This window comes from Anolis carolinensis, chromosome 4 (assembly GCF_035594765.1).
Source record: "Anolis carolinensis isolate JA03-04 chromosome 4, rAnoCar3.1.pri, whole genome shotgun sequence".
Lineage (NCBI taxonomy): Eukaryota > Metazoa > Chordata > Lepidosauria > Squamata > Dactyloidae > Anolis > Anolis carolinensis.
The window spans coordinates 298,101-325,048 of record NC_085844.1 but is presented as its reverse complement, the minus strand read 5'-3'; the positions used below and the strand labels follow the sequence as shown (position 1 = coordinate 325,048).

The 26,948-nt window shown below is 48.7% G+C and overlaps 1 protein-coding gene across 9 annotated transcripts in view; it reads left to right on the top strand.

Moving 5' to 3' along the window:
* Nucleotides 1–26,948, top strand: part of scrib (scribble planar cell polarity protein) — a 92,164-nt gene that overhangs the window by 23,330 nt on the left and 41,886 nt on the right. For 6 of the 9 annotated variants that reach the window (XM_062979299.1, XM_062979300.1, XM_062979302.1 and 3 more), the window contains exons 11-22: nt 1,752–1,918; nt 2,018–2,151; nt 3,817–3,933; nt 4,692–4,949; nt 8,885–9,304; nt 13,835–13,897; nt 17,580–17,669; nt 17,787–17,864; nt 19,877–20,194; nt 22,382–22,462; nt 25,710–25,796; nt 26,092–26,403. In XM_062979299.1, the coding sequence (XP_062835369.1) occupies nt 1,752–1,918; nt 2,018–2,151; nt 3,817–3,933; nt 4,692–4,949; nt 8,885–9,304; nt 13,835–13,897; nt 17,580–17,669; nt 17,787–17,864; nt 19,877–20,194; nt 22,382–22,462; nt 25,710–25,796; nt 26,092–26,403 (2,125 nt within the window). Of the gene's footprint in view, nt 1–1,751; nt 1,919–2,017; nt 2,152–3,816; nt 3,934–4,691; nt 4,950–8,884; nt 9,305–13,834; nt 13,898–16,975; nt 17,171–17,579; nt 17,670–17,786; nt 17,865–19,876; nt 20,195–22,381; nt 22,463–25,709; nt 25,797–26,091; nt 26,404–26,948 lie in introns of those variants that run through there. The other 3 variants (XM_062979301.1, XM_062979303.1, XM_062979307.1) reach the window with 3 other exon arrangements.

Below are 26,948 nucleotides of genomic sequence, written 5' to 3'. Positions count from 1 at the left end.
GGCGGGCGGGCGCGCGGGCGCTTGGGGTTCCCCTCTGTTCTTGTTTCTGCAGTATTGCATATTCACAAGCTTTGAGTCATGAATACTTTTTAAACAAAGGGTCTTTATATTGCAATTTCCAATGTGAGAGGGCATATCAGGACTTAGACAGAACCTTTACACAAAGAACAACATTGGACATACAGATTCCGTGTAACTACATTGGATTCACAACAACATACGGTTACATTAGGAGGGTTTTACATTTTTACTCAGCATTCACACACACAACATATCCATTCATCCTCATGCATCCGGATATTACCCGATGCTTTTCTCCCTCCTTGGAGAACATCCCTCAGGCCAGGCTGCTTCCTTGCAAATCTGCAAAACCCCTAAAATGCTTCTAAGACTTCAGAACTGCTCTTTCCCTAAGAACAATGTCAAGGATGAGATCTATGTTTTCTCCCTGTAATGTTAAATGCACTCTTCCTCTTGAGAAAAAGGCCCAAAGTGGCCAGACCTGCCTCTCCCAAATACATAGCAACATTTTCTGATGTTACCCCAAAGTTGAAAATTACTGACAGACGTCTTCCATGCTGGAAAATGTTGATTCCATCTCAGTTTCCGGGCAGATGTTGACTCTTCTTGATTGGAGTTAGCAAACGCAAGCAGCTCTGTGTTGATTTCCTTATTTATTATTTATTTATTTGCGACATTTATATCCCGCGCTTCTCACCCCAAAGGGGACTCAGGGCAGTTTACAAGTAAATATACATACAATATATTATATTATACGACTATGTTGCAATATTATTAGTAATATTGCATGTAATATAAATATACAATTATAATAGTGAATTATAATTATTACATTGTATGACATCATAATATTATTATTAATATTACAATATAATATTAGTATAATATGTTATTATTAAATATTATTGTATCATTAAATTGATACAGGACATGGTGGAAAGATGTCTTCCTTCTTAACATAAAGAATTTTGTAAACATTTCCTTAACTTAAAAGTGCCATTGTCTCTGATTAATGTAAACACGTTTTTTCCCAAAAGTTCAACAGTTAATCCTTCATCACGGGCCTCTTCAGCAATGTTTCATTACAGTTCCAGAGTGTAGTTCATGATTCTGTCATTATAGGACTTAATTCCTTAGAATTGTGTCTTCAGCCAAACTGGGCCCCATTCGTACACCTTTCATACAATTCATTCAAACCATATATCATGTTCTGTGACACTTGGCTCATTTGGGGGCTTGGCGGTGCTTTTAGGGTTCCCTTCTGTTCTTATTAGTACTGGAGAGTCTCACTTATCCAACACTCACTTATCCAACGTTCTGGATTATCCAAAGCATTTTTATAGTCAGTGTTTTCAAAACATCGTGATATTTTGGTGCTAAATTCGTAAATACAGTAATTACTACACAGCATTACTGCATATTGAACTACTTTTTCTGTCAAATTTGTTGTATTACATGATGTTTTAGTGCTTAATTTGTAAAATCATAACCTAATTTTATGTTTTAAAGGCTTCTCCTTAATCCCTCCTTATTATCCAACATATTCGCTTATCCAACGTTCTGGCGGCCCGTTTATGTTGGATAAGTAAGACTCTACAGTATATTTGGCTCCATCCCATAGGTGACCGGGGGGGGGGGGGGATGTCAGCCAGGGGGGTGAGGGGGCGGGGCTTGGGAGTTTGGTCTTGTCCAGTGACCCCTTTGTGACCCCTGCCCCGCCTCCTGCCCAGGCTGCAGCACCTGCCCTTTGCGCTGACCAGCCTCAACCTGAAGGCGCTCTGGCTGGCCGAGAACCAGTCGCAGCCCATGCTCAAGTTCCAGACGGAGGACGACGAGAAGACCGGCCAGAAAGTGCTGACCTGCTACCTCCTGCCCCAGCAGCCCTCCCCCAGCCTCGGTAAAGCGGGGGGGCGGCCATGGGGGGAGACCAAGGGGCCGGGACCCTTTGCGCCTCAGCCCCGCTCATGCCTTCCTTTTCCTTCTTTCTTTCTCCCAGAGAACCTCCTGCAGAGCAGCGTGGACGACAGCTGGACGGACACCAACCTCAACCGGGTCAGCGTGATCCAGTTCATGGACGACCCCAAAACGGGCGAGGAGGAGGACGAAGACGAAGCGGGGGCAGAAAGGAGGGTGAGTGGGCTCCCGGGGTCACACCAGCTCATAGAATCCTAGAGGTGGAAGAGACCTCGTGGGCCATCCAGTCCAACCCCGTTCTGCCAAGAAGCAGGCTGCCCTTTCTTTATTTATTTACTTTGTTCATATCCCTTTCTTTTTACCCTGCAAGGGACTCAGAGTGGGGTACATCATATATTTAGGCAAACATTCAATGCCTCAATAGGAGCCTCCGGTGGCCTAGGGGATAAAAGCCTTGTGACTTGAAGGTTGGGTTGCTGACCTGAAGGCTGCCAGGCTCGAATCCCACCCGGGGAGAGCGCGCGGATGAGCTCCCTCTCTCAGCTCCAGCTCCATGCGGGGACATGAGAGAAGCCCCCGACAAGGATGGTAAAACTTCAAAACATCCGGGCAATGTCCCCTGGGCAACGTCCTTGCAGGCGGCCAATTCTCTCACTCCAGAAGCAACTCCTGACACACACAAAAAATACCTCAATTATCCAAACTGTTAAAACATAACATAAAATCATTAAAACAGTAAACATAAGATACAGTTTAAAGCCAGTCACCTATTAAGCATGATAAATCCGATACACGATACCACATTGCACCAATCCTTAGTCACAATCGGGCTGTTTCATTTCTGTCATTCCCTGAAGGTCTGCTCGAATAGCCGTCTTAACTTGTTTCTGATATGCCGGGAGGGAGGAGCCAATTTCATCTCACTAGGGAGGGAGTTCCACAGCCAAGCAGCCACCACCAAGATGGCCCTGCCTCTCGTTTCCATCAATCGTGCTTGTGAAGGCGGTGGGACCGAGAGCAGGACCTCCCCAGAAGATCTTAGCACTCAAACTAGTTCATAAAGGGGGATACATTCGGACAGGAAGGCTAGGCCGGAATGGTTTTATAGGCACAAGCCAGCCCTTTGAATTGTGCTTGGAAGCAGACTGGCAGCCAGTGGAGCTGATGCAAGAGAGGAGTTGCATGCTCCCGGTACGCCGCTCCGGTTTATTTATTTATTTACTTTATTTACAGTATTTATATTCCGCCCTTCTTTCTCACCCCGAAGGGGACTCGGGGCAGATTACAATGAAAACATATATGGCAAACATTCAATGCCAACAGACAAACAACATACATTAGACAGACTCAGTGGCATTTTTAACATTTTTCCAGCTTCACAATTCCGGCCACAGGGGGAGCTGTTGCTTCACCGTCCAGTCGTGGCTGTACTTCCTCATTCCTTTCCTCGTGTTTTGCTGGCAGTTTTATGGTGTTGTAAATTAGCCTCCCGCACAAAGCGTCCCTAAATTTCCCTAATTGACAGATGCAACTGTCTTTCGGGGCTGCATAGGTCAACAGCAAGCCGGGGCTATTAATGGTCGGAGGCTTAACCCGACCCGGGCTTCGAACTCATGACCCCTCGGTCAGTAGTGATTTATAGCAGCTGGTTACTAGCCAGCTGCGCCACAGCCCGGTTCTGCCCGTTGGACTACTTGAAGCTTACAAACAGTCTTCGATGGCAACCCTTTCTGCCCTGAGTGCTGGGGCCGGCCTCTCCTCCCCTCTCCTGGCGCTGGGTGGGGGCAGAGGGGCCCTGGCTCTGGCTGTCCAGGTGATTGCGAACCATTAAAGGCCTGTCCATCTCATGACACCCCCCCCCCCCACTTCTCCACCCGTCAGGGCCTGCAGCGGAGGGCGACCCCGCACCCCAGCGAGCTGAAGTCCATGAAGAAGGTGATGGAGGGCCGGCGCAGCGAGGCCAAGACGGCGGCCGGGAGGGGGGACCTTGGTTCAGAGGTGAGGCGGGGTGGGGCCTGCGAGTGGGGCTCGCGTGTTAGGGAAAACGACCCAAAAACAGCAGAGCATCCAAATTAAGTAAAAGACAGGATACTTATAGTTGAGCATTCGGCTCACAGCAAGCAGAGCATGAAGTGCCATGTGGCTGTAAAGAATGTAGAGCTTAGGAAGCAAAGATGCAGAGTTTATTCACGTTAAAAATAACTGCATTTTTCAATAGTTAAGAACTGGGTATGAGTCCTCTTAACACCCATCTCTTCTAAGGTTTCAAAGAGAGCCAAAAATATCCAAGGGAGATGGTGGTGGGGGAAGAGAAGGGATCTATGTTAATGGCTGTAATAACATGTTTAACTCTATTTTTATTGTGTTATTTTCCTGTATTTTTATTATTATTATTATTACATGTATTGTTTTACTCTATTATTATTAAAAGGATGCGTAAGCACATTTATATTGAAGAAGATGAGAATAATGATTTGATCAGAGTTGGACAGTCTTATCTTAAATTTGAGCTTTATGTAAATATTCAAAAACATTTAACCTACCGATGCCTCAATTAATGTAATTTTTTTTGGTATCTATTTTTATTTCTGAAATTTACCACCCTTGGCTTATACTTGAGTCAATGTTTTCCGAGTTTTTTTGTGGTAAAATTAGGTGCCTCGGCTTATATTCAGGCCGGCTTATACTCGAGTATATACAGTAGTTAAAGTGTAATACTTCTGACACTCTTGACGTGCTCTGCGCTGTCTTTGCAGAAGCGCCACAGCGCGACTTCCAACCGCAGCGAGGACTCGCGCCTCTCCGGCAGCACCGTCTCCACCAGCGGCCACCCCGAGGAGGAGGAAGACGAGGCGGCGCCAGTGGCATCGAGAGGGGGCAACGAGGGGACGGGGGGCCCCGGGGCCGAGGAGAAGGGGCGGCCGCAGCAGGAGCTGGCTGTGCTGCAGGAGGCGGCAACGGGCCAAGAGGAGGAGGAGGAGGAGGAGGAGGAAGATGAAGCAGAGTACAACGAGGTAGGAACCGTGGGGTGGGCGAAGAGGGGCCTCCGTTGTGGGCCAGGGTCAGGTCTTGTGGGGTGGGGTGACGGGGCCCCCGCGGAGCCATTCACTGGTCAGTGATGGGGCCCCTGTCCACATCTGTGGCCATCCTGCCAAGGCACCTGGGCTGCTGTCCATTTGCCCTGGAGCAGGAGGTTCTGCAGGGCCAGTGATGCACAGAATGTATTTACTTATTTATTTACAGCACTTTTACCCCGCCTTTCCCACCCGAGGGGACTCAAGGCGGCTTACAATAAATAGGCAAAAGTTCAATGCCTGCAAACAATACAACAAAACAACAGTTCATATAAAAACAATGTAACATTACAGAATAACAACACATCATACAAAATTTAAAACATATCCAGGTTAAAATCCATTCATCCAAAATCCTCATACGTAAATCTTAGCCCAGACCATGTGAAATCAATGTTCTCATTCATTAAATGCTTGCATTCACAACCATGTCTTTAAGGCTTTTCTGAAGCCCAGAAGAGTTGGAATCTGCTGAATGTTGCTGGGGAGGGCATTCCACAGCCAAGGAGCCACCATTGAGAAGGCCCTGTCCCTCGTTCCCACCTGTGAGGCTGGTGGGACCGAGAGCAGGGCCCCACCAGATGATCTAAGGGATCTAGAAGACTTTCCTGCCCACCCAGGGGTCAACCCTCTGCTGAGGCCTGCGGAAGGGCACCGGGTCCCTCCCAACCGCCTCTCTCCCCTTCCCTTCCTGCTCAGGGTGAGGCTTGTCAGAGTATTTGCAGCGCAGCAGTATTGGATGGAAGCAGTGGAGCACAGAATGAAGAGACACTCAAGAGACGTTGGTAAAACTATTTACAAAGTTTTACTGTATCAACACAAACAGACTAACAGACAACAGATGAGCACAGGACTCAAACTCTAGGCAGGCAGAACTCAACTGAACTGGCGCAATCAGTTTGCACAAACACTTGTGTCTGGATACTCCCTAGTTCCAGCCACACATCAAGGTCATCATAACTTCTTGGCAATTAACTCTTTCCACACTATGGTACATTCTGGATGATGCAATCAGTTGCGATACAATCATGGCACAAATTGCATTTAAACACTATCAATACACAAATCCCACATTAACAAGGCTCTCTCCTGGGAGGGGTGTCCATGTGCTGGTCCCATCCCTGGGGTCACCCTTCCATCCGCTTGACCTGCCCCGGTGGCCGGAAGGGTCCTCCCAGGCCTGGCTGCTCCAGATCCCCTTGGAGGCTCTGCCTGCAGCGTGCCATGGCCGGCCTTAAAGGGCGCCTGGATGTGCCCCCAGCAAACCAGAGGGACCCTGGCCCCTGCCCTCTGCCCTGACCCTCCTGGGCACCAGGGTGACCGACCGTTGTCCGTCCAAGAACCAGGCTCTGGTTCCCCTGAGAGGGCAGTGAGGCAGGGCCTTCCTTCCTGGTGGTGGCCCCTCCTGTGGCTGTGGAACCCCCTCCCCAGTGGCATCAGAACAGCCCCCTCACTCTTCAGATTCAGGGAAAATCTTCAGACCTGGCCATATAAGCAAGCCTTTGGGGATTCATATGACCCATAAGGATGCCGTCGGTGTAGTGTTTACAAAGCTCAGCTGGTGCTGGACCTTTGATATGTTTTAATCATCTGAAAGATTATTTATAACTGATATGTTTTTTGCAGTTTTATAATACGTTTTACTCTTACTATTGTTTAAATCTGGCACTGAATTATCGCCATAGTTTGTAAGCTGCCCTGAGCCCCCTTTCCTTCTGGGGTGAGAAGGGAAGGGCGGGGAGGAAGGACAGTAAATAAGTAAATAAATGAATAAATAACGAGCTGTTCCCAAGGCAGAGGCAGTGGCCGCACTGGCACTCCCAGCGGTGGGTTGTCCACTTGCCGGAGGCTCGAGTCCTGGATCCGTTCTTGCCCGCTGCTCCTTGCCTGTAAATCCTACAATCATCCCATTTTTCATTGTCATTTGCCTTCAGGTCATTTCCAACTTAAGGTGACCCTAAGGTGCAAATTCCTTCTTTTGAGCCTGAGAGAGAGTGACTTGCCCAAGTCCACCTCTTCGTAAAGGTCTCTTGCTGAGCCAAGATTCAAGCTCCTCGAGTGAGCGCTGGCTCCTTTCTGCTAACAACACCTTGCAGTTAGCAATAAATAATAATAATAATATTTTATTTATAGTCCGCCTTATCTTCCTGAAGGGACTCAGGGCAGTTTCCAGCAGTATGGATTTCTTTTGGCATTGAATGGTTGCCATACAAGCAGTTTACATCAAGACAAAGCACATTAATAATAATAATAATAATAATAATAATAATAATAATAATAATAATAATAATAATAAATTTATTTATACCCCACCTCCATCTCCCCCGAAGGGGACTCGGGGCGGTTCACAGATAATATCAGATAAAAATAATAACAATATACAATGTATCCGTGAGCAAGAACATACACAAATTATACAATTTAAACATTAAACTCTAGATATAAAACACACTTAATAAGACATGGAATTAAAAACAGCGAGGTTATGATAATATACTAAATGAAGTGTGCATTATAAAAATTGTAAACTCAAGATAACAGATAAAGTGCTACAGTATATCAAGATGCTTCTTCCATATATCTACCACTGTATAATGTCAATCATGGTCATTGTTAATTTTAAGTATTGCTATCATGCCTGTCCCAGCACCTTCACTATGAAATTACCCCTCTCACCAAGACTATGGACTGAAGTGTCATGGTATCACCTTTTTAAATGGCCATGCTTTTTATTCTGTTGAAACCATGTTGTTGATTTACTGTGATTGTGATTATTTTATTATTTTACATTAGACAATATAAACAACCTAACTGCAACTTAACAAATAGTTGTTGAATGGGGGAGCCCCCCTGGGCCCCTTTAATAATAATAATAATAATAATAATAATAATAATAATAATAATAATAATAATAATAATAATACGTTTATTTGTATCCCGCCTCCATCTCCCCCGAAGGGGACTCGGGGTGGCTTACAGCAAAATCAAAATACAAACAATGATAAAATATAAAACATCAGGACAAAAACAAAAACCAATAAAAAATATACACAATAAGTTAAAAAACACAACGCAGAATTAAAACATCAGGTTAAAAACAATGAGGTTGCAATAGTGGATAAGCAAAGTGTAGGGTGCACGTTATGGGTAACAAATTCATAAATAGATAAAGTGCATTAAAATCATTTAAGGTCACATTAGGTACGGTAGGGAGGAGTCCTGAGTAATATCAATCCATCAGGAATCGGGAAGAGCGACCAGTGCAAAAGGTCGAGGAGCATAATAATTGTGATGGGAAAAAGATGATCTTAACCAAAGGCCTGAGTGAAAAGCCAAGTTTTCAGACTCTTCCGAAATGCCATCAAGGTGGGGGCTTGCCTGATCTCCCCAGGCAGCGAATTCCATGACCGGGATGGGGGCCACGACCGAGAAGGCCCTGCCCCTCGTCCCCACCAACCGCGCTTGCGATGCTGGCGGGAGCGAGAGGAGGGCCTCCCCCGATGACCGAAGAGACCATGCAGGTTCGTAGGGGAGAGACGATCCCCAAGGTAGATGGGTCCCAAACCGTTTTGAGCTTTATAGGTGATCACCAGCACTTTGAATTGGGTCCGGAAAATAAGCGGCAGCCAGTGGAGCTCCTTAAACAGGAGGGTTGACCGCTCTCTGTATTGGGCTCCCGTTAGAACCTTTGGCATGGGAGTTCAGGGCCAACTTATGGGATCCGGGCAATGGGGCTCCGGACACAGCCTGTTCCAGAGCACACATGGTGGTGGTGGTGGTGGGGGGGGGGGGGGTTGCAGTCCCCAAGACCCTCTTCCTGAGCTCCTGACCCCCCTCCTTTGGGGCCCTTCTCTCTCTCTCTCTCTCTCTCGCAGCCCACGGTGCACTTTGCGGAAGGCATCCGCGGCGGAGAGGAGGACGAGGAGGAGGAGGGCGAGCGGGGTCCCGGGGAGGAGGAGCCCCCCTTCCCAGCGGGGAAGCAGCGCCTGATCCGCAAGGACACCCCCCACTACAAGAAGCACTTCCGGATCGCACAGCTGCCGCGGCCGGAGGCGGTGGTGGCCCTCCTGCAGGGCCTGGGTGCGGACGGGGGGCCCCGCGAGGAGGAGGAGGAGGAAGAAGAGGAAGAAGAAGAGGAAGAGGAAGAAGAGGAGGAGGAGCAGGAGGAGGAAGAGCCAGAGAGGGCACCGGAGGAGGAGGAGGAGGAGGAGCAGCCCCTGCGGAAGGCCTGGGAGGCGGCAGAGGAGGAGGAGGAGGCCCGGGTCGGGACCCCCACCGCTCCCCCCTCGGTCAAGGTAGGGCTCCGCCTGCACCTGAGGGAGGGGAGGGGGAGGGGGCAGTGCCTTGGGGGGGGGCAGTGGTCCCACGTCAGGGCTCTTCTTATTCCATGGGTCCGTGAGCAGGGCCGGAGCAGGAGGCCTCTCTCTTCAGTGTTTCAGCTGCTCTGCTTCCAGGCTGGATCCTCTTCTCCTCCTCCTTTTTCCTCCACCTCCTCCTCCTCTTCTTCTCCTCCCTCTTCCGCTTCCCCATCCTCCATCTCCCCCCCTTCTTCCTCCTCTCCTTTTTCTTTTTCCTTTTCCTCCTCCTCCTCTCCTGCCATTTCCTCTTCTTCTCCTCCCTCTTCCTCCTCCCCACCCTCCATCTCCTCCGCTTCTTCCTCTTCTCATTCTTCCTTTTCCTCTTTGAACTCCATCTCCCCCCTTCTTCCTCCTCTCCTCCTTTTTCTTCTTCTTTTTCCTCCTCCTCCTCTCCCTCCATTTCCTCTTCTTCTCCTCCCTCTTCCTCCTCCCCACCCTCCATCTCCTCCGCTTCTTCCTCTTCTCATTCTTCCTTTTCCTCTTTGAACTCCATCTCCCCCCTTCTTCCTCCTCTCCTCCTTTTTCTTCTTCTTTTTCCTCCTCCTCCTCTCCCTCCATTTCCTCTTCTTCTCCTCCCTCTTCCGCTTCCCCATCCTCCATCTCCTCTTCATCTTCCTTTTCTTCTCCTTCTCCTTCCTTCCCTTCTCTTTGAACTCCATCTCCCCCCTTCTTCCTCCTCTCCTTTTTCTTTTTCCTTTTCCTCCTCCTCCTCTCCTTCCATTTCCTCTTCTTCTCCTCCCTCTTCCGCTTCCCCATCCTCCATCTCCCCCCCTTCTTCCTCCTCTCCTTTTTCTTTTTCCTTTTCCTCCTCCTCCTCTCCTGCCATTTCCTCTTCTTCTCCTCCCTCTTCCTCCTCCCCACCCTCCATCTCCTCCGCTTCTTCCTCTTCTCATTCTTCCTTTTCCTCTTTGAACTCCATCTCCCCCCTTCTTCCTCCTCTCCTCCTTTTTCTTCTTCTTTTTCCTCCTCCTCCTCTCCCTCCATTTCCTCTTCTTCTCCTCCCTCTTCCGCTTCCCCATCCTCCATCTCCTCTTCATCTTCCTTTTCTTCTCCTTCTCCTTCCTTCCCTTCTCTTTGAACTCCATCTCCCCCCTTCTTCCTCCTCTCCTTTTTCTTTTTCCTTTTCCTCCTCCTCCTCTCCTGCCATTTCCTCTTCTTCTCCTTCCTCTTCCTCCTCCCCACCCTCCATCTCCTCCCCTTCTTCCTCTTCTCATTCTTCCTTTTCCTCTTTGAACTCCATCTCCCCCCCTTCTTCCTCCTCTCCTTTTTCTTTTTCCTTTTCCTCCTCCTCCTCTCCTTCCATTTCCTCTTCTTCTCCTTCCTCTTCCTCCTCCCCACCCTCCATCTCCTCCCCTTCTTCCTCTTCTCATTCTTCCTTTTCCTCTTTGAACTCCATCTCCTCCCCGTCTTCCTCCTCTCCTCCTTTTTCTTCTTCTTTTTCCTCCTCCTCCTCTCCCTCCATTTCCTCTTCTTCTCCTCCCTCTTCCGCTTCCCCATCCTCCATCTCCTCTTCATCTTCCTTTTCTTCTCCTTCTCCTTCCTCTCCCTTCTCTTTGAACTCCATCTCCCCCCTTCTTCCTCCTCTCCTTTTTCTTTTTCCTTTTCCTCCTCCTCCTCTCCTGCCATTTCCTCTTCTTCTCCTTCCTCTTCCTCCTCCCCACCCTCCATCTCCTCCCCTTCTTCCTCTTCTCATTCTTCCTTTTCCTCTTTGAACTCCATCTCCCCCCTTCTTCCTCCTCTCCTCCTTTTTCTTCTTCTTTTTCCTCCTCCTCCTCTCCCTCCATTTCCTCTTCTTCTCCTCCCTCTTCCGCTTCCCCATCCTCCATCTCCTCTTCATCTTCCTTTTCTTCTCCTTCTCCTTCCTTCCCTTCTCTTTGAACTCCATCTCCCCCCTTCTTCCTCCTCTCCTTTTTCTTTTTCCTTTTCCTCCTCCTCCTCTCCCTCCATTTCCTCTTCTTCTCCTCCCTCTTCCGCTTCCCCATCCTCCATCTCCTCTTCATCTTCCTTTTCTTCTCCTTCTCCTTCCTCTCCCTTCTCTTTGAACTCCATCTCCCCCCTTCTTCCTCCTCTCCTTTTTCTTTTTCCTTTTCCTCCTCCTCCTCTCCTGCCATTTCCTCTTCTTCTCCTCCCTCTTCCTCCTCCCCACCCTCCATCTCCTCCCCTTCTTCCTCTTCTCATTCTTCCTTTTCCTCTTTGAACTCCATCTCCCCCCTTCTTCCTCCTCTCCTCCTTTTTCTTCTTCTTTTTCCTCCTCCTCCTCTCCCTCCATTTCCTCTTCTTCTCCTCCCTCTTCCGCTTCCCCATCCTCCATCTCCTCTTCATCTTCCTTTTCTTCTCCTTCTCCTTCCTTCCCTTCTCTTTGAACTCCATCTCCCCCCTTCTTCCTCCTCTCCTTTTTCTTTTTCCTTTTCCTCCTCCTCCTCTCCCTCCATTTCCTCTTCTTCTCCTCCCTCTTCCGCTTCCCCATCCTCCATCTCCTCTTCATCTTCCTTTTCTTCTCCTTCTCCTTCCTCTCCCTTCTCTTTGAACTCCATCTCCCCCCTTCTTCCTCCTCTCCTTTTTCTTTTTCCTTTTCCTCCTCCTCCTCTCCTGCCATTTCCTCTTCTTCTCCTCCCTCTTCCTCCTCCCCACCCTCCATCTCCTCCCCTTCTTCCTCTTCTCATTCTTCCTTTTCCTCTTTGAACTCCATCTCCCCCCTTCTTCCTCCTCTCCTCCTTTTTCTTCTTCTTTTTCCTCCTCCTCCTCTCCCTCCATTTCCTCTTCTTCTCCTCCCTCTTCCGCTTCCCCATCCTCCATCTCCTCTTCATCTTCCTTTTCTTCTCCTTCTCCTTCCTTCCCTTCTCTTTGAACTCCATCTCCCCCCTTCTTCCTCCTCTCCTTTTTCTTTTTCCTTTTCCTCCTCCTCCTCTCCCTCCATTTCCTCTTCTTCTCCTCCCTCTTCCGCTTCCCCATCCTCCATCTCCTCTTCATCTTCCTTTTCTTCTCCTTCTCCTTCCTCTCCCTTCTCTTTGAACTCCATCTCCCCCCTTCTTCCTCCTCTCCTTTTTCTTTTTCCTTTTCCTCCTCCTCCTCTCCTGCCATTTCCTCTTCTTCTCCTTCCTCTTCCTCCTCCCCACCCTCCATCTCCTCCCCTTCTTCCTCTTCTCATTCTTCCTTTTCCTCTTTGAACTCCATCTCCCCCCTTCTTCCTCCTCTCCTCCTTTTTCTTCTTCTTTTTCCTCCTCCTCCTCTCCCTCCATTTCCTCTTCTTCTCCTCCCTCTTCCTCCTCCCCACCCTCCATCTCCTCTTCATCTTCCTTTTCTTCTCCTTCTCCTTCCTCTCCCTTCTCTTTGAACTCCATCTCCCCCCTTCTTCCTCCTCTCCTTTTTCTTTTTCCTTTTCCTCCTCCTCCTCTCCTGCCATTTCCTCTTCTTCTCCTTCCTCTTCCTCCTCCCCATCCTCCATCTCCTCCCCTTCTTCCTCTTCTCATTCTTCCTTTTCCTCTTTGAACTCCATCTCCTCCCCGTCTTCCTCCTCTCCTCCTTTTTCTTCTCCTTCTTTTTCCTCCTCCTCCTCTCCCTCCATTTCCTCTTCTTCTTTGAATGCGATTTCCTGCTTCTTGGCAGAATGGGGTTGGACTGGATGGCCCATGAGGTCTCTTCCAATTCTACTATTCTATGATTCTATGATTCGGTGATTCTCCTTCTTCCTCCTCCTCCCCACCCTCCATCTCTTCCCTTCTTCCTCTTCTTCTCCTTCCTCCTCCTCCTCCTCTTCTTCTGGCGGGCCTCCTTCTCACAGAGTGCATTGATGCGTACTTGTGGGGCAGACCATGGGGAGGGGGGGGGGCTTTGATGCTGTCCTGTACTCCTCCAAGCAGGGTCTCTCGCACTCCTTCATTGGCTCCCTCCCTCTTTCCCTCCCTCCCTCCCTTCTTCCCCTCTTTTGTCAGCAGAGCCCCTGGAGCTTCCTGGGGGGGGGGGGTGGGAAAGGGGCTGTGCTGTGAGGCCCCAGAGGGCCCTCCCGGGTGGGCTTTGTTTGGGGAGACGATCTGTGAGAATGAAGCGCTGGCGTGCCTCACAGAAGCAGCAGGGAATGAACAAACACCTCAGAAGAGCCTTTTCGGGGGGGGGGGATACCTGCCCTTGGCCGACCCCTTTCCGCTCTCCCCGTTCTCCCCACATCCTGGGCATTGGAGGCCTGGGAAGGAGCCAAGGAGGAGGAGCCTCAGCCCGGCAGCTTCTGCCCCCCCTCCCTATTTGCCCCCCTCCCTCCCTCCCTGCCTTCTCTCCTTGCCCCCCACCCTCCTTCTCTCTGCCTCCCCCTCTGGTGTGGGTCTCCCTGGTGCCAGGGCTGGGGGTCTTCCTGCCTGCCCTTTGCCCTCTGCCCCCTGCCCTCTGCCTGGCCTGCCTCCCTCTCCCGGTGGTGGTGGTCCGTTCCTGCCCACTAATCCGCATGCTTCTTTCTGCCGGTTCCTGTCCTAACAGGGGGTGTCGTTTGATCAAGCCAATAACCTGCTGATTGAACCTGCTCGCATTGAGGAGGAAGAGGTCTGTACTGCCCCCCGCCCCCTTCCTCCTCCTCTCTCCTCTCGCCTCTTCCACGTCTTCTTCCGGGGTCTGAGTGGGGGGGGGGGGCACTGGCCTCTTGACCACAGGAGACAACAATAGGAGGTCTCTCCATCCACCTTGCAGCAGTTGGAGCGTGGACATGGGGTGCTTGTGCCGGGACGGAAGGGGGGCTGCCTATGAGACTCGTTTCGTCTTGGGGCGCATGGACTCCCTGGCCACATGCAGCCCACCCCTTGCAGGAAGGGCGTCCCCCGCCTGGAGGGCCTTCTACCATAGGAAAGGGCAGCCTCCCTCCTCCCCACAAGGAAAACCAGTCTTTTTCTCTTTCTTGCTCTGTTTCCCCGAAAATAAGACATACCCATAAAATAAGCCGTAGCAGGATGTCTAAGCATTTGCGCAATATAAGCCATACCCCGAAAATAAGGCAGAGTGATAGGCGTGGCTATGCAGCGTATTAAGTTGGCTCCCCATCAGGTCCCGGTTGTTCTGTGCTTGAGCAAGCGGAGGCATTGAGGGAGACCTAGGAAGGGAAAGTAGTCCGCTCTTGACTCCTCTTCGGGGTGAGAAGAGCGGGATACAACTGCAGTAAATAATAATAGTAATAATAATAATAATAATAAATAAATAAAGTGAAAGTCTCCTTCGTGAAGTGAGGAGCAGGGCACACTGCTTTAGGTGTTGTGTGTCCTCAGGGGAAAGAAGTAAAGCTGTGTGTCCTCAGGGGAAAGAAGTAAAGCTGTGTGTCCTCAGGGGAAAGAAGTAAACCTGGTTGTCCTCAGGGGAAAGAAGCAAAGCTGTGTGTCCTCAGGGGAAAGAAGTAAAGCTGTGTGTCCTCAGGGGAAAGAAGTAAAGCTGTGTGTCCTCGGGGGAAAGAAGCAAAGCTGTGTGTCCTCAGGAGAAAGAAGCAAAGCTGTGTGTCCTCAGGGGAAAGAAGCAAAGCTGTGTGTTCTCAGGAGAAAGAAGTAAAGTTGAGTGTCCTCAGGGGAAAGAAGTAAAGCTGTGTGTCCTCAGGGGAAAGAAGCAAAGCTGTGCGTCCTCAGGAGAAAGAAGTAAAGTTGAGTGTCCTCAGGGGAAAGAAGTAAAGCTGTGTGTCCTCAGGGGAAAGAAGTAAACCTGGTTGTTCTCGGGGGAAAGAAGTAAAGCTGTCTGTCCTCAGGGGAAAGAAGCAAAGCTGTCTGTCCTCAGGCGAAAGAAGTAAAACTGTCTGTCCTCAGGGGAAAGAAGTAAAGCTGTGTGTCCTCAGGGGAAAGAAGTAAAGCTGTGTGTCCTCAGGAGAAAGAAGCAAAGCTGTGTGTCCTCAGGAGAAAGAAGTAAAACTGTCTGTCCTCAGGGGAAAGAAGTAAAGCTGTGTGTCCTCAGGGGAAAGAAGCAAAGCTGTGTGTCCTCAGGAGAAAGAAGTAAAACTGTCTGTCCTCAGGGGAAAGAAGTAAAGCTGTGTGTCCTCAGGGGAAAGAAGCAAAGCTGTCTGTCCTCAGGCGAAAGAAGTAAAACTGTCTGTCCTCAGGGGAAAGAAGTAAAGCTGTGTGTCCTCAGGGGAAAGAAGTAAAGCTGTGTGTCCTCAGGGGAAAGAAGTAAAGCTGTGTGTCCTCAGGGGAAAGAAGTAAAGCTGTGTGTCCTCAGGGGAAAGAAGTAAAGCTGTGTGTCCTCGGGGGAAAGAAGCAAAGCTGTGTGTCCTCAGGGGAAAGAAGCAAAGCTGTGTGTCCTCAGGGGAAAGAAGCAAAGCTGTGTGTCCTCAGGAGAAAGAAGTAAAGTTGAGTGTCCTCAGGGGAAAGAAGTAAAGCTGTGTGTCCTCAGGGGAAAGAAGCAAAGCTGTGCATCCTCAGGAGAAAGAAGTAAAGTTGAGTGTCCTCAGGGGAAAGAAGTAAAGCTGTGTGTCCTCTGGGGAAAGAAGTAAACCTGGTTGTTCTCAGGTGAAAGAAGTAAACCTGGTTGTTCTCAGGGGAAAGAAGTAAAGCTGTGTGTCCTCAGGGGAAAGAAGTAAAGCTGTGTGTCCTCAGGGGAAAGAAGTAAAGCTGTGTGTCCTCAGGGGAAAGAAGTAAAGCTGTGTGTCCTCAGGGGAAAGAAGTAAAGCTGTGTGTCCTCAGGGGAAAGAAGTAAAGCTGTGTGTCCTCGGGGGAAAGAAGCAAAGCTGTGTGTCCTCAGGGGAAAGAAGCAAAGCTGTGTGTCCTCAGGGGAAAGAAGCAAAGCTGTGTGTCCTCAGGAGAAAGAAGTAAAGTTGAGTGTCCTCAGGGGAAAGAAGTAAAGCTGTGTGTCCTCAGGGGAAAGAAGCAAAGCTGTGCATCCTCAGGAGAAAGAAGTAAAGTTGAGTGTCCTCAGGGGAAAGAAGTAAAGCTGTGTGTCCTCAGGGGAAAGAAGTAAACCTGGTTGTTCTCAGGTGAAAGAAGTAAACCTGGTTGTTCTCAGGGGAAAGAAGTAAAGCTGTCTGTCCTCAGGGGAAAGAAGCAAAGCTGTCTGTCCTCAGGCGAAAGAAGTAAAACTGTCTGTCCTCAGGGGAAAGAAGTAAACCTGGTTGTCCTCAGGGGAAAGAAGTAAAGCTGTGGCTGCCGTTTGATTCAGCACTGTGGGTCCCCCTCTCTTCCCCAACACCAGCCAGCAACAGTCTGTGGATCTCTCTCACCCCACCATACAAACACCAGGGGATAGATAGGGGGAAAACTTCAGCAAGCAGTCTGCTACTGAGCCCAGAGAGGAGGAGATGATGATGATGATGATGATGATGATGTTAACAATAGTAATAATAATAATAATAATAATAATAATAATAATAATAATGGACTTGTGAAGACCAAACCCAGCATAAACAAAGATTACAAGCTAAAACACAATTAGAAACATAATAGCACATAAACAACCTAATTGAAAAAATTAAAAACATCATTAAAGTACATCAACCAACATGAAGTGGCAGTAAACCAGGACATCGTGGGCATGATCAGAGATCATCCCATAAATGCAGTTTTTTGTGCCAAACTTAATCAGAATGAGAGATCCCCTGAAAATAGGCCGTAGTGTGTCTTCTTGAGGAAAAATAAACATGAGGCAATGTCTTATTTTCAGGGAAACACGGTGTTTGATCTGAGAAAGCAAAGCCCATGTTGGAAGGGAGTTGCAGCTTCGTTGCGGCCAAGCGTCCACCTCGAGGCCATGGATGTCTTGGCGGGGAGACTGAGGGACCCCGCAGGCACCAGGACACCCCCCCCCCCAATTTAGCCTCATCCAGTTGCTGCTTGACTAGAAAGTGACCCCTTTGCATGAAACGGGGGGGGGGGGGGGGAGGCAGTGAGCTCTGTGAGCACAGCTGGGCCAGGAGCCTCCCGCCGGTCCCTGACCCCCCCTCCCCCCCCAGGATCCCCCCTGAAAGGCTTGCCCCTGGACATAGGTGGGGAGGGTGGTCAGCTGTCTCCCCGTCGGGAGGAAGAAGGCGCCCCTGCCCTGCCCTGCCCTGCCGTGTGAGGCCTGTCCTGGGGATTCCGGTGGAAGTGTTGCCCCTTCCCTGGTCAAGCGTCCACTCTGTCCCTGCCTGGGGAAGGGCTCTCTCCTGGGTCCTTCCGTGTGTGGGAGCGGGGGGGGGGGGGCGGAGGCGCTCCTTGCCTTCTACATGTCGTGGTCTCTGGTTCCACCCTGCTGACCGCAGCCCTTCCTCTGCCCACTTCTCTTCCAGCTGACCCTGACCATCGTGCGCCAGACCGGGGGGCTGGGCATCAGCATTGCGGGGGGCAAGGGCTCCACCCCCTACAAGGGGGATGACGAGGTAACGCTGCTCCGGTAGTGGGGGTCCAGGGGGGGGGGGGTCTGGGCCAGCCCCTGACCCTTTTGCTCCAAGGTTGGCCTCTCCCCCTTCCCTTCTCTCCCTCCCTCCCTCCTTCAGGGCATCTTCATTTCCCGGGTCTCTGAGGAGGGTCCGGCTGCACGTGCAGGGGTCCGAGTGGGGGACAAGCTCTTGGAGGTGAGCCGGGCGAGGGGGGGGGTCGTGGGGGTTGTCTCCTGTGGGGCCTCCAAGGGGCAACCTGAGCCAGAGCTGGGTTTTATAAATTAAGTTATTTATTTATTTATTTATTTATTTATTACATCACTTCTACCCCGCCCTTCTCACCCATCAGGGCGGCTTACAATATAAACATATACATCAAAAACAGTTTACATCAAATTTAAAAATCAATTACAATTAAAATGACAATAAAATCAGAAGCCTATGTTAAAAGACTTACATAATTATACATTTAATTATACATTTTGCCCGGAAACCCGGCCACAGAGCTGCGAGCTCTCCGTATCCGCGCTCCCAATGGCTCTTTGGAAGTTGCTCCAATGTGTTGCTGTGACCGGGGCTGGCGTTATGGAAGCGGGGCCCGTAAGCGTTGGTTGGGGAATCTGAGCGGTTAGGCTCAAAACAACCCTCAGTTGGGGTGATTCCACTTTAAATCTAGTCCCAGAAGTAAATTTCATAACCAGCAGAAACATACATGTGATGTGCTGGGGTGGGCCTCCATTCCTCAGGAAGGCTTGGGATTGCGGAGTCAGAACTTTAGGTTCAAAACTATTTATTGTGTATTATTTTTTATTTTATAAAGAAAACATAATACATCAAAAGTGGTGGAACAATATAATGATAGGAAAGTGAGTGGGGAGATTGGGGGTGAAGGAGTTTTGAAGATAGGTGAGGAAAGAAAATAAAAGAAAGAAAAAAAAGTTTTAAAAAATTGGTTGGCTTCCCATCTTGACCTCAGAGTTTTCTCTTTCGTTGATTACGTACAGTAGAGTCTCACTTATCCAACATAAACGGGCCGGCAGAATGTTGGATAAGCGAATATGTTGGATAATAAGGAGGGATTAAGGAAAAGCCTATTACACATCAAATTAGGTTCTGATTTTACAAATTAAACACGAAAACATCATGTTTAACAACAAATTTGACAGAAAAAGTAGTTCAATACGCAGTGATGTTATGTAGTAATGACTGTATTTACGAATTTAGCACCAAAATATCACGACGTATTGAAAACATTGACTACAAAAATGCGTTGGATAATCCAGAATGTTGGATAAGCGAATCTTGGATAAGTGAGTGTTGGATAAGTGAGATTCTACTGTATTTGTATTTTCCCTTAGTCTCTTTTCGTTTAAACCATTTTATATTATAGATAAGTCTTATCGAGAAATCCATTCTTCTTTTTATTAAGAATTTTGTGAATTTTGTCCAGTCTGTTTGATTTTTGCTCTCTCTTATTTTTTTGAGTTAGCTTATCCATTTGTATCATGTCCAAAATTCTGATTAACCATTCCTCGGGAGTAGGAATCTTGGACATGCTTAAAATTTTATATAATGTGATTTTATTTTGCAATGGTACCTGTTTTATATGAATTGTTGTTTTGTAGATTTTTATATAAATTGTTGTTTTTACATTGTTTTTAGGCATTGAATTTTTGCCTATTTACTGTAAGCCGCTTTGAGTCCCCTCGGGGAGAAAGGCGGGGCAAAAGCGATGTAAATAAATAAATAAATAAATAAATAAATAAATAGGAAGTTTTTCCCCTTTCCAGACTTTCGCTATTGTTAGTCTGGCTGCTGTCTTCATTTTTTTTTTTTTAAATTTTGAGTTTGTAAAACTTAGTAAATACATTTCAGAGTCTAATTTAAATTTGATTCCTATGATTTCCTGTGTTATTTGATGTATTGTCTTCCAAAATTCTTTTAATTTCTCACAAGTCGACCATTGGTGAAAGAATGTCCCAATTTTTCCCCCACATTTCCTTGGAGCCAACGAGCTTCCTAATCTCATCAGAATGGGGTGGGAGATAGTTGGTGGGATTCCTGCTTGGTCTTTCTTGCTGATGGGCAGGTGGGCCGCCCTTGACCTGAAGCGGCCTGGGCTTGTCTTGCCTGTGGCCAGGAGGGCCAGACCAGGCTGACCGCTTCTCACCACCGTCCTTACCCCTCCTCTCCCCCCCCCCCCCCAGGTGAACGGCGTGTCTCTGCATTGTGCCGAGCACCACTTGGCGGTGGAGGCCTTGCGGGGGTCCGGCAGCACCGTCTCCATGACCGTCCTGCGGGAGCGAATGGTGGAGCCCGAGAACGCCGTGACGGTGACCCCGCTGCGCCCCGAGGACGACTACAGCCCCCGGGAGCGGAGGGGGGGCCTGCAGTTCCCCGAGCGGCCGGACGGGGACGGACCCCCCACGGAGCGCCTCTCCGCCTGCCTCACGCGCAACGAGCGCGGCCTGGGCTTCAGCATCGCGGGCGGCAAGGGCTCCACCCCCTACCGGACGGGGGACACGGTGAGGCATTGGGGGCAAAGGGCACCCCCCTCCCCACCCCACCCTTGTCGTGAATGCTTTTTAAACAAAGGTTATTTTAATTGCAATTTCCAGGGTGGGAGGGTCTATTAGGACTTTTACAGAACGACATTAGAGATACAGATAGACAGATTCTGTGTAACAAAGACATTGGATTCACAACAACCTATAGCTACATTGCCTAACAAACAGAAAAGGGGGGGGTTACATTTTTACTTGGCATTCACCCTCTTAGGCCAGGCTGCTTCCTTGCAGCCTGCTAACCCATTGTTTCAAAACTTCTAGAACTTCTAAAACAGGGATTCCCAAAGTGGGTGCTACCGCCCCCTGGTGGGCGCTGCAGCAATCCAGGGGGGCGGTGATGGCCACAGGTGCATTTGGGGGTGGGGCCAGGGGAGGGGCGGGGCCTCTTCCCAAGTACCGAGACAGGACTGAGCCCCTGAGGCACCTGTTGGGACACACAGGGGGCGGAGCTAGAGGAGTGGGCGTGGCTTCTTCCCAAGAGCCCGAGACAGGGCTGAGCCTCTATACCTCTCCTGAGGCGCTTGTTGGGACACTAAACTGAATCCAAAATAGGGAGAGCAATACTCCCAAAAACTTCCCATGGGAACTCTAACCATTATCCCCTCGGGATGCCAAACGTTAACTTCTACGAAGGCCTTGTTTTGCGCTTCTCTCACGATTCAGAAATTCTCTTCCATTGAAACCCGTATTCTCAGGCGAGCTGAGAACGTCTGGCCCAGACAAGGGAGGAAGCGTAGGAGACTCCCTTCCAATTAACGGCTCTTCCTGGCTGATTTCTCCAGGCACCTGGAGCTGCAAAGCGTTCTCAGAACTGGGTGAAAAATCATAATAAGCCTCTTCTGTGTCAGAGTTCAGCTCCTGATCAGGCTCTGAAGCCATGGCTGGCTGGGATATAACACTGGGGCTAACAGCGGGAGCTCACCCTGTTCCCTGGGTTTGATTAATGTAAACACATTGTTTTTCTCCAAAAGTTCATCAAATCAGCCAGTATTGACAGATGTAAACATTTCTCTTATCCCTGTCACAGTTCTTATCAGAGACTTGATATATGGTTTTAATGAACTGAATGAGAGGTGTATGGATGGGGCCTAATTGGGCTGAAGACACAATTCTAAGATTAAGGCCTGCAATGACTAACTGCCTGCTTGAGGAACTGTAATTAGTCATTGCAGGCCTTAATCTTAGAATTGTGTCTTCAGCCCGGTTAGGCCCCATCTGTACACCTTTCCTTCAGTTCATTATAATGATATTGTGTTGTCAAAGACTTTCATGGCCGGGATCACAGGGTTGTTGTATGTCTTTCGGGCTGTGTGGCCATGTTCCAGAAGTGTTCTCTCCTGACGTTTCGCCCACATCTATGGCAGGCGTCCTCAGAGGCTGTGAGGTATGGATAAACTAGGCAAGGAAAGGAAAAAACATATATCTGTGGAGAGTCCAGGGTGTGGCAAGAGTCCTTTGTCACTGTGAAGCCAGCATTAATGTTTCAGTTAATCACCCTAATTAGCATTGGAAAGGTTTTGTCTCTTGCCTGGGGGGCATCCTTTGTTCAGTCATTAGCCGTCCTTGGGGCTCCTCTGCCCTCAGAGTGTTGGTTGGCTAATGATTGAACAAAGGATGCCCCCCAGGCAAGAGACAAAACCTTTCCAATGCTAATTAGGGTGATTAACTGAAACATTAATGCTGGCTTCCCAGTGACAAAGGACTCTTGCCACACCCTGGACTCTCCACAGATAGATACTTACTTTCCTTGCCTAGTTTATCCATGCCTCACAGCCTCTCAGGATGCCTGCCATAGATGTGGGTGAGATGTCAGGAGAGAATGCTTCTGGAACATGGCCACACAGCCCGAAAGACAACAACCCAATAATAATAATATTCAAGCCATAAATCATATTTAGCATCGTGACACCGTGGGAGCGGTCCTGTCCCAGGTTGGCAGGCAGCGAGGGTGACACGCGATCCCTGTGCCGCCCGCCGGTGCCGCCCAGCCAGGCCTATTTCTGTCTTGGCTGACGTGACCCTCCGCTTGCCCTGTCCGGTTTGGGGGGAGGAGGAGGGTCCGAGGGGCACTGCTTCTCCCCGTGCTTCGCTCCTGGGGGTGACTTTCCACGGGGGGCCGTGCCCGGCCTCTTCTCTTTTCTGCAGGGGATCTTCATCTCTCGGATCGCGGAGGGCGGCGCGGCCCACCGGGACGGGACCCTGCGAGTGGGAGATAGGGTCATCCTGGTGAGTCGTTGAGGCCGGAGGGGCCTCTGACCAGCACATACCGGGGGGGGGGGCGGTCGGGGGTCCCTTACAACGGACATGGGCACGTTTCGGCTCTGCAGGTGTTTTGGACTCCCAACTCCCACCATTTCTTTTTTTTTAATATTGTTTATTGCTTTATTACATACATAAAGAAGAAAAATATAAAAAGTATAGAAGAGCCGGGGGGGGGGGGTAGAATGTAGGAAGGTGTGGGATAAGGTTTGAGGATGAACGGGTCTTATGCAGGGGTCCCCAAACTAAGGCCCGGGGGCCACATGCGGCCCATCAAAGCCATTGATCCGGCCCCCGTGGCAGCGTGCGTGCCTTTCCCGCCTCCTCCCTCGCCCAGCGCATGCCTTCCAAAGCTTTGCTCGTTTATAATGATATTTTAATTATTATTTAATTAATAATTAATTAATTATTAAGGGGTGCTTTACTAGTGCTTTTGGTGCACAAAGGCGGAAGGGGGTTGGACTAAATGGCCCAAGGTCTCTTCCAATCATCATCATCATCATCATCATCATTATTGACACAAAGACACAGTATAACACAGCAAACAAGATATATATGCTGGATTTAGTATCACAAAATCACAAGTTTAACACTTCCCAAGCATTTAGGACTGTGTGATGTATGATGATGATGATGATGATGATTATTAACAACATTGAGGGTGGTTGGCCATCTGTCAGGGGTGCTTTTCTTGTGCTTTTGGTGCACAAACGTAGAATGGGGCTGGACTAAATGGCCCAAGGGGTCTCTTACAACCCTCTTTATGATTATGATTATGATTAACATTGAGGCTGTATTTGTTCCCATTTGTTTTGTTTTTTACTTCAAAATTAGAGATGTGCAGTGTGCATAGGAATTTGTTTATAGTTTTTTTTTTCTACTATAGTCCGGCCCTCCAACCGTCTAAGACAGGAGTCCCCAAACTAAGGCCCGGGGGCCAGATGCGGCCCTCCAAGGTCATTTACCGGGCCCCTGCCATCAATTTTAAAATTTAATATTTTATCTCATTTTTAATAATATAATATATTGTATATACATATAATATTGATAATAATATTATAATGTTATACAATATAATACTAATAATAATACCATATAATAATATTAATTATATGTTATATATTACATATAATATTACAGTATAGTGATATAGTTCAATATAGTAATATATGATGCTAATATTGTGCTATGCTAATAATATAATATATTGTATGTACATACAGCTGTTCTGAGTCCCCTTTGGGTGAGAAGGGCAGGATATAAATGTAATAAATAAATGTAGTAAATGAATAAATAAATAATTTTAGACTTGGGCTCGCCCAAAGTCTGAAATGACTTGAAGACCCACAACAACAACAACCATAACAATCCTAATTAACTTGACTATCTCATTGGCCAGGAGGCCCACACTTCCCATTGAAATCCTGATAGGTTTATGTTGTTTACAATAGTTTTCATTTTTAAATATTGTATTGTTCTTTCATTGTTGTTGTTGTTTTGCATTACAAATAAGACATGTGCAGTGTGCACAGGAATTTGTTCGGTTTTTTTCCCCAAATGATAATTCGGCCCCTCCACAGTCTGAAAGATTGTGGACCAGCCCTCTGCTTTAAAAGTTTGAGGACCCCTGATCTAAGAGACCGTGAACTGGCCTCCTGTTTAAAAAGTTTGGGGACCCCTGGCCTTATGGATTTGAGGTTGATGCAGGGTATAAGGCCTAAGAGGAAAGGATAGATAAGAGAGGAGAGATAGATAAGTGAGGGTGTAGGTTTGTGGGGGGATAGAATAAGAGTAGATAAAAAAGAGAAAAATAAATAAATAAAATGAATAAATAAAATAAAAAGGTTGGTGGATTGACTTCCACTTCACGGACGGAGAGGTCTAGCTTTCTCTATTGAAGTTTCTTTCTTCTTAGTCTTCACTCGCTTCTTCATTCATAGTTTCCGCTATTTGAGATCTTCTTCACGGTCCAGGTGGGGGTTCCGACCCGTTGTTAGGTCTTAATATACTGTTCTAATTTTTATATTTAAAGTAATTTATTCGTTTCTTTATTTATTTATCCTTTTTTGCAGCTTTATTAAGTTCAAAATATCTTTCTACCTGTTGCCAATTTGTTTCTTTTTTTTGGTCTACCCTGATTTTTTGCTATTAAGTACAGTGAAGTCTCGCTTATCCAACGTAAACGGGCCGACAGAACGATGGATAAGCGAATATGTTAGATAATAAGGAGAGAGTAAGGAAAAGCCTATTAAACATCAAATTAGGTTATGTTTTTACAATTAAGCACCAGAACATCATGTTATACAACAAATTTGACAGAAAAGGTAGTTCAATACACAGTAATGCTATGTAGTAATTACTGTATTTACAAATTTAGTACCAAAATATCATGATATATTGAAAACATTGACTACAAAAATGCGTTGGATAATCCAGAACGTTGGATAAGTGAGACTCTACTGTAGGTTAGTCTATCTATATTCTTTATTTCGGCTACTTTAATTAGCCAATTCTCTTTCCTGGGGGTTTCTTTTTGTCTCCAGTATCTAGCGTAGGTAATTCTAGCCGATGTATTAAGATATGTCATTAATTTCTCCTCATTTGTATCTCGGGATTCTGTAAAAATTCCTAACAGATACAATTCTGGGACCTTTTTTAAATTTTGTTACCTAACATTTTTTGTATTGTTTTGTGTATCATGGCCCAATATTCTTTAGCTTTTTTACATTTCCACCATGTATGGTGAAATGTGCCTTCTTTTTCACCACATTTCCAACATTTAAAGTTTTTGCTCATTTTTCATTTTAAATTTTTTCAATTTAATTTTTTAAATTTTAAATCATTTTCTAATTTTTTAGGGGTTATGTACCACCTATAGAACATCTTCATCCAATTTTCTTTTAGTGGGTACGCTTATGTGAGTTTGAGTTTCCTGCCCCAGGAAGCTCAAGTGGCCGAGGGGGGAAAGCAAGGGGCCTGAGGCTGTCAGGAATGCTGGGAGTTGGAGTCCAAAACACCTGCAGGGCCAAAACGTGCCCATTTCTACCTTCCCTCGTCCAGGGACGGTGGGCCTTGGGGTGGGAGACGCGGGGCCTTCCTTCCTTTCTATTTCTGGGCTTTTGGGGGGGGACTTGGGGGTCTCGTGGAGCAGTGTCTTCCTTTCCAATCTTCTGCCCCCTCCCCTCCCCCCCCCCAATCTTCTGGCTTCTTCCAGCCTTCTTTGGAGGGGGGCTGCCTCTCTGCCCAGCCGCCTCGGCAAGAGCAAGTGGGGCTCCGGCGGGGTAAGCCCCGAGACGGCCTGGTCAGTGCTGGCTTCCCTCCGTCTGTCCGTCTGCCTCGTCTCTGCCTGGCCTGCCCCCCCCCCTTTCCTCTCCTGTCCTTTTCTTCTCTTTGCTGGCTATCCCTTCCAGTCTCTCCAGCCTCCCCCAATGGTGATGGGTGGGTCGGAGGGGGGGAGGGAGAGGCCAGCCACCCCCCTTCCTGCGCAGAGCCCCCTTTGGCCCCCCCTCCTCTGGGGCAGGCTTTGAGGAGGACGGGGGGGGGGGTTCTGGGGGCGCTCTTCCTCCCGACGTGACGCCGGTTTGGGGCCCTTCCAGATCAATGGGGTGGACATGACGGAAGCCAGGCATGACCAGGCCGTAGCGCTGCTTACCGCCGCCTCCCCCTCCATTGCCCTCCTGGTTGAGAGAGAGGCTGCCTCTGCCGCCGCTCCGGCGTCTCTTCCGGGCGAGGGGCCCCCCGCTGCTCCCCAGGGGCCCCGTGCCCAGCGGGCCCCCTCCCCGCCCCCGGCACTGACCGCCCACCGAGGGAGCCCCGCCGAGGAGGAGGACGAAGACGAGGAGGAGGACGGGGTGCCCAGACAGCGGCACCGGCGGACCCACGCCCTCGAGGGCCAGTTCCCGGTGGAGGTAGGGGGCAGGGGTCATGGCGGGAGGGCCGGGCAGTCCATTGTTAGGCGGGAGGGCTTGCCCCTGGGGGTGCAGTGGGTTAAAGCCTTGTGACTTGAAGGTTGGCTTGCTGACCTGAAAGCTGCCAGGTTCGAATGAGCTCCCTCTCTCAGCTCCAGCTCCATGCGGGGACATGAGAGAAGCCTCCCACAAGGATGGTAAAAAAATCAAAACATCCAGGCGTCCCCTGGGCAACGTCCTTGCAGACGGCCAATTCTCTCACTCCAGAAGCAACTCCGGTTGCTCCTGACACGAAAAAAAAAGACCCTGATGGAATCCCGGCGACCGACAAAACAACAAAACTAAAGGCCCCCCAACCTTGAAAATTGACAGCACAACCCCTCATCCACGCCTCTAGGTTGATACAACAAAAAGAAAGGAAAAATAAAGTCCTAATTAGAGGGAGAGCAATAATTGTTTTTATCTAATTTCTGCCAGTTAGAAGGCTAAGCTCCGCCCACTTGGTCTCCTAGCAACTCACTCAGCCCAGGGGACAGGCAGAGTTA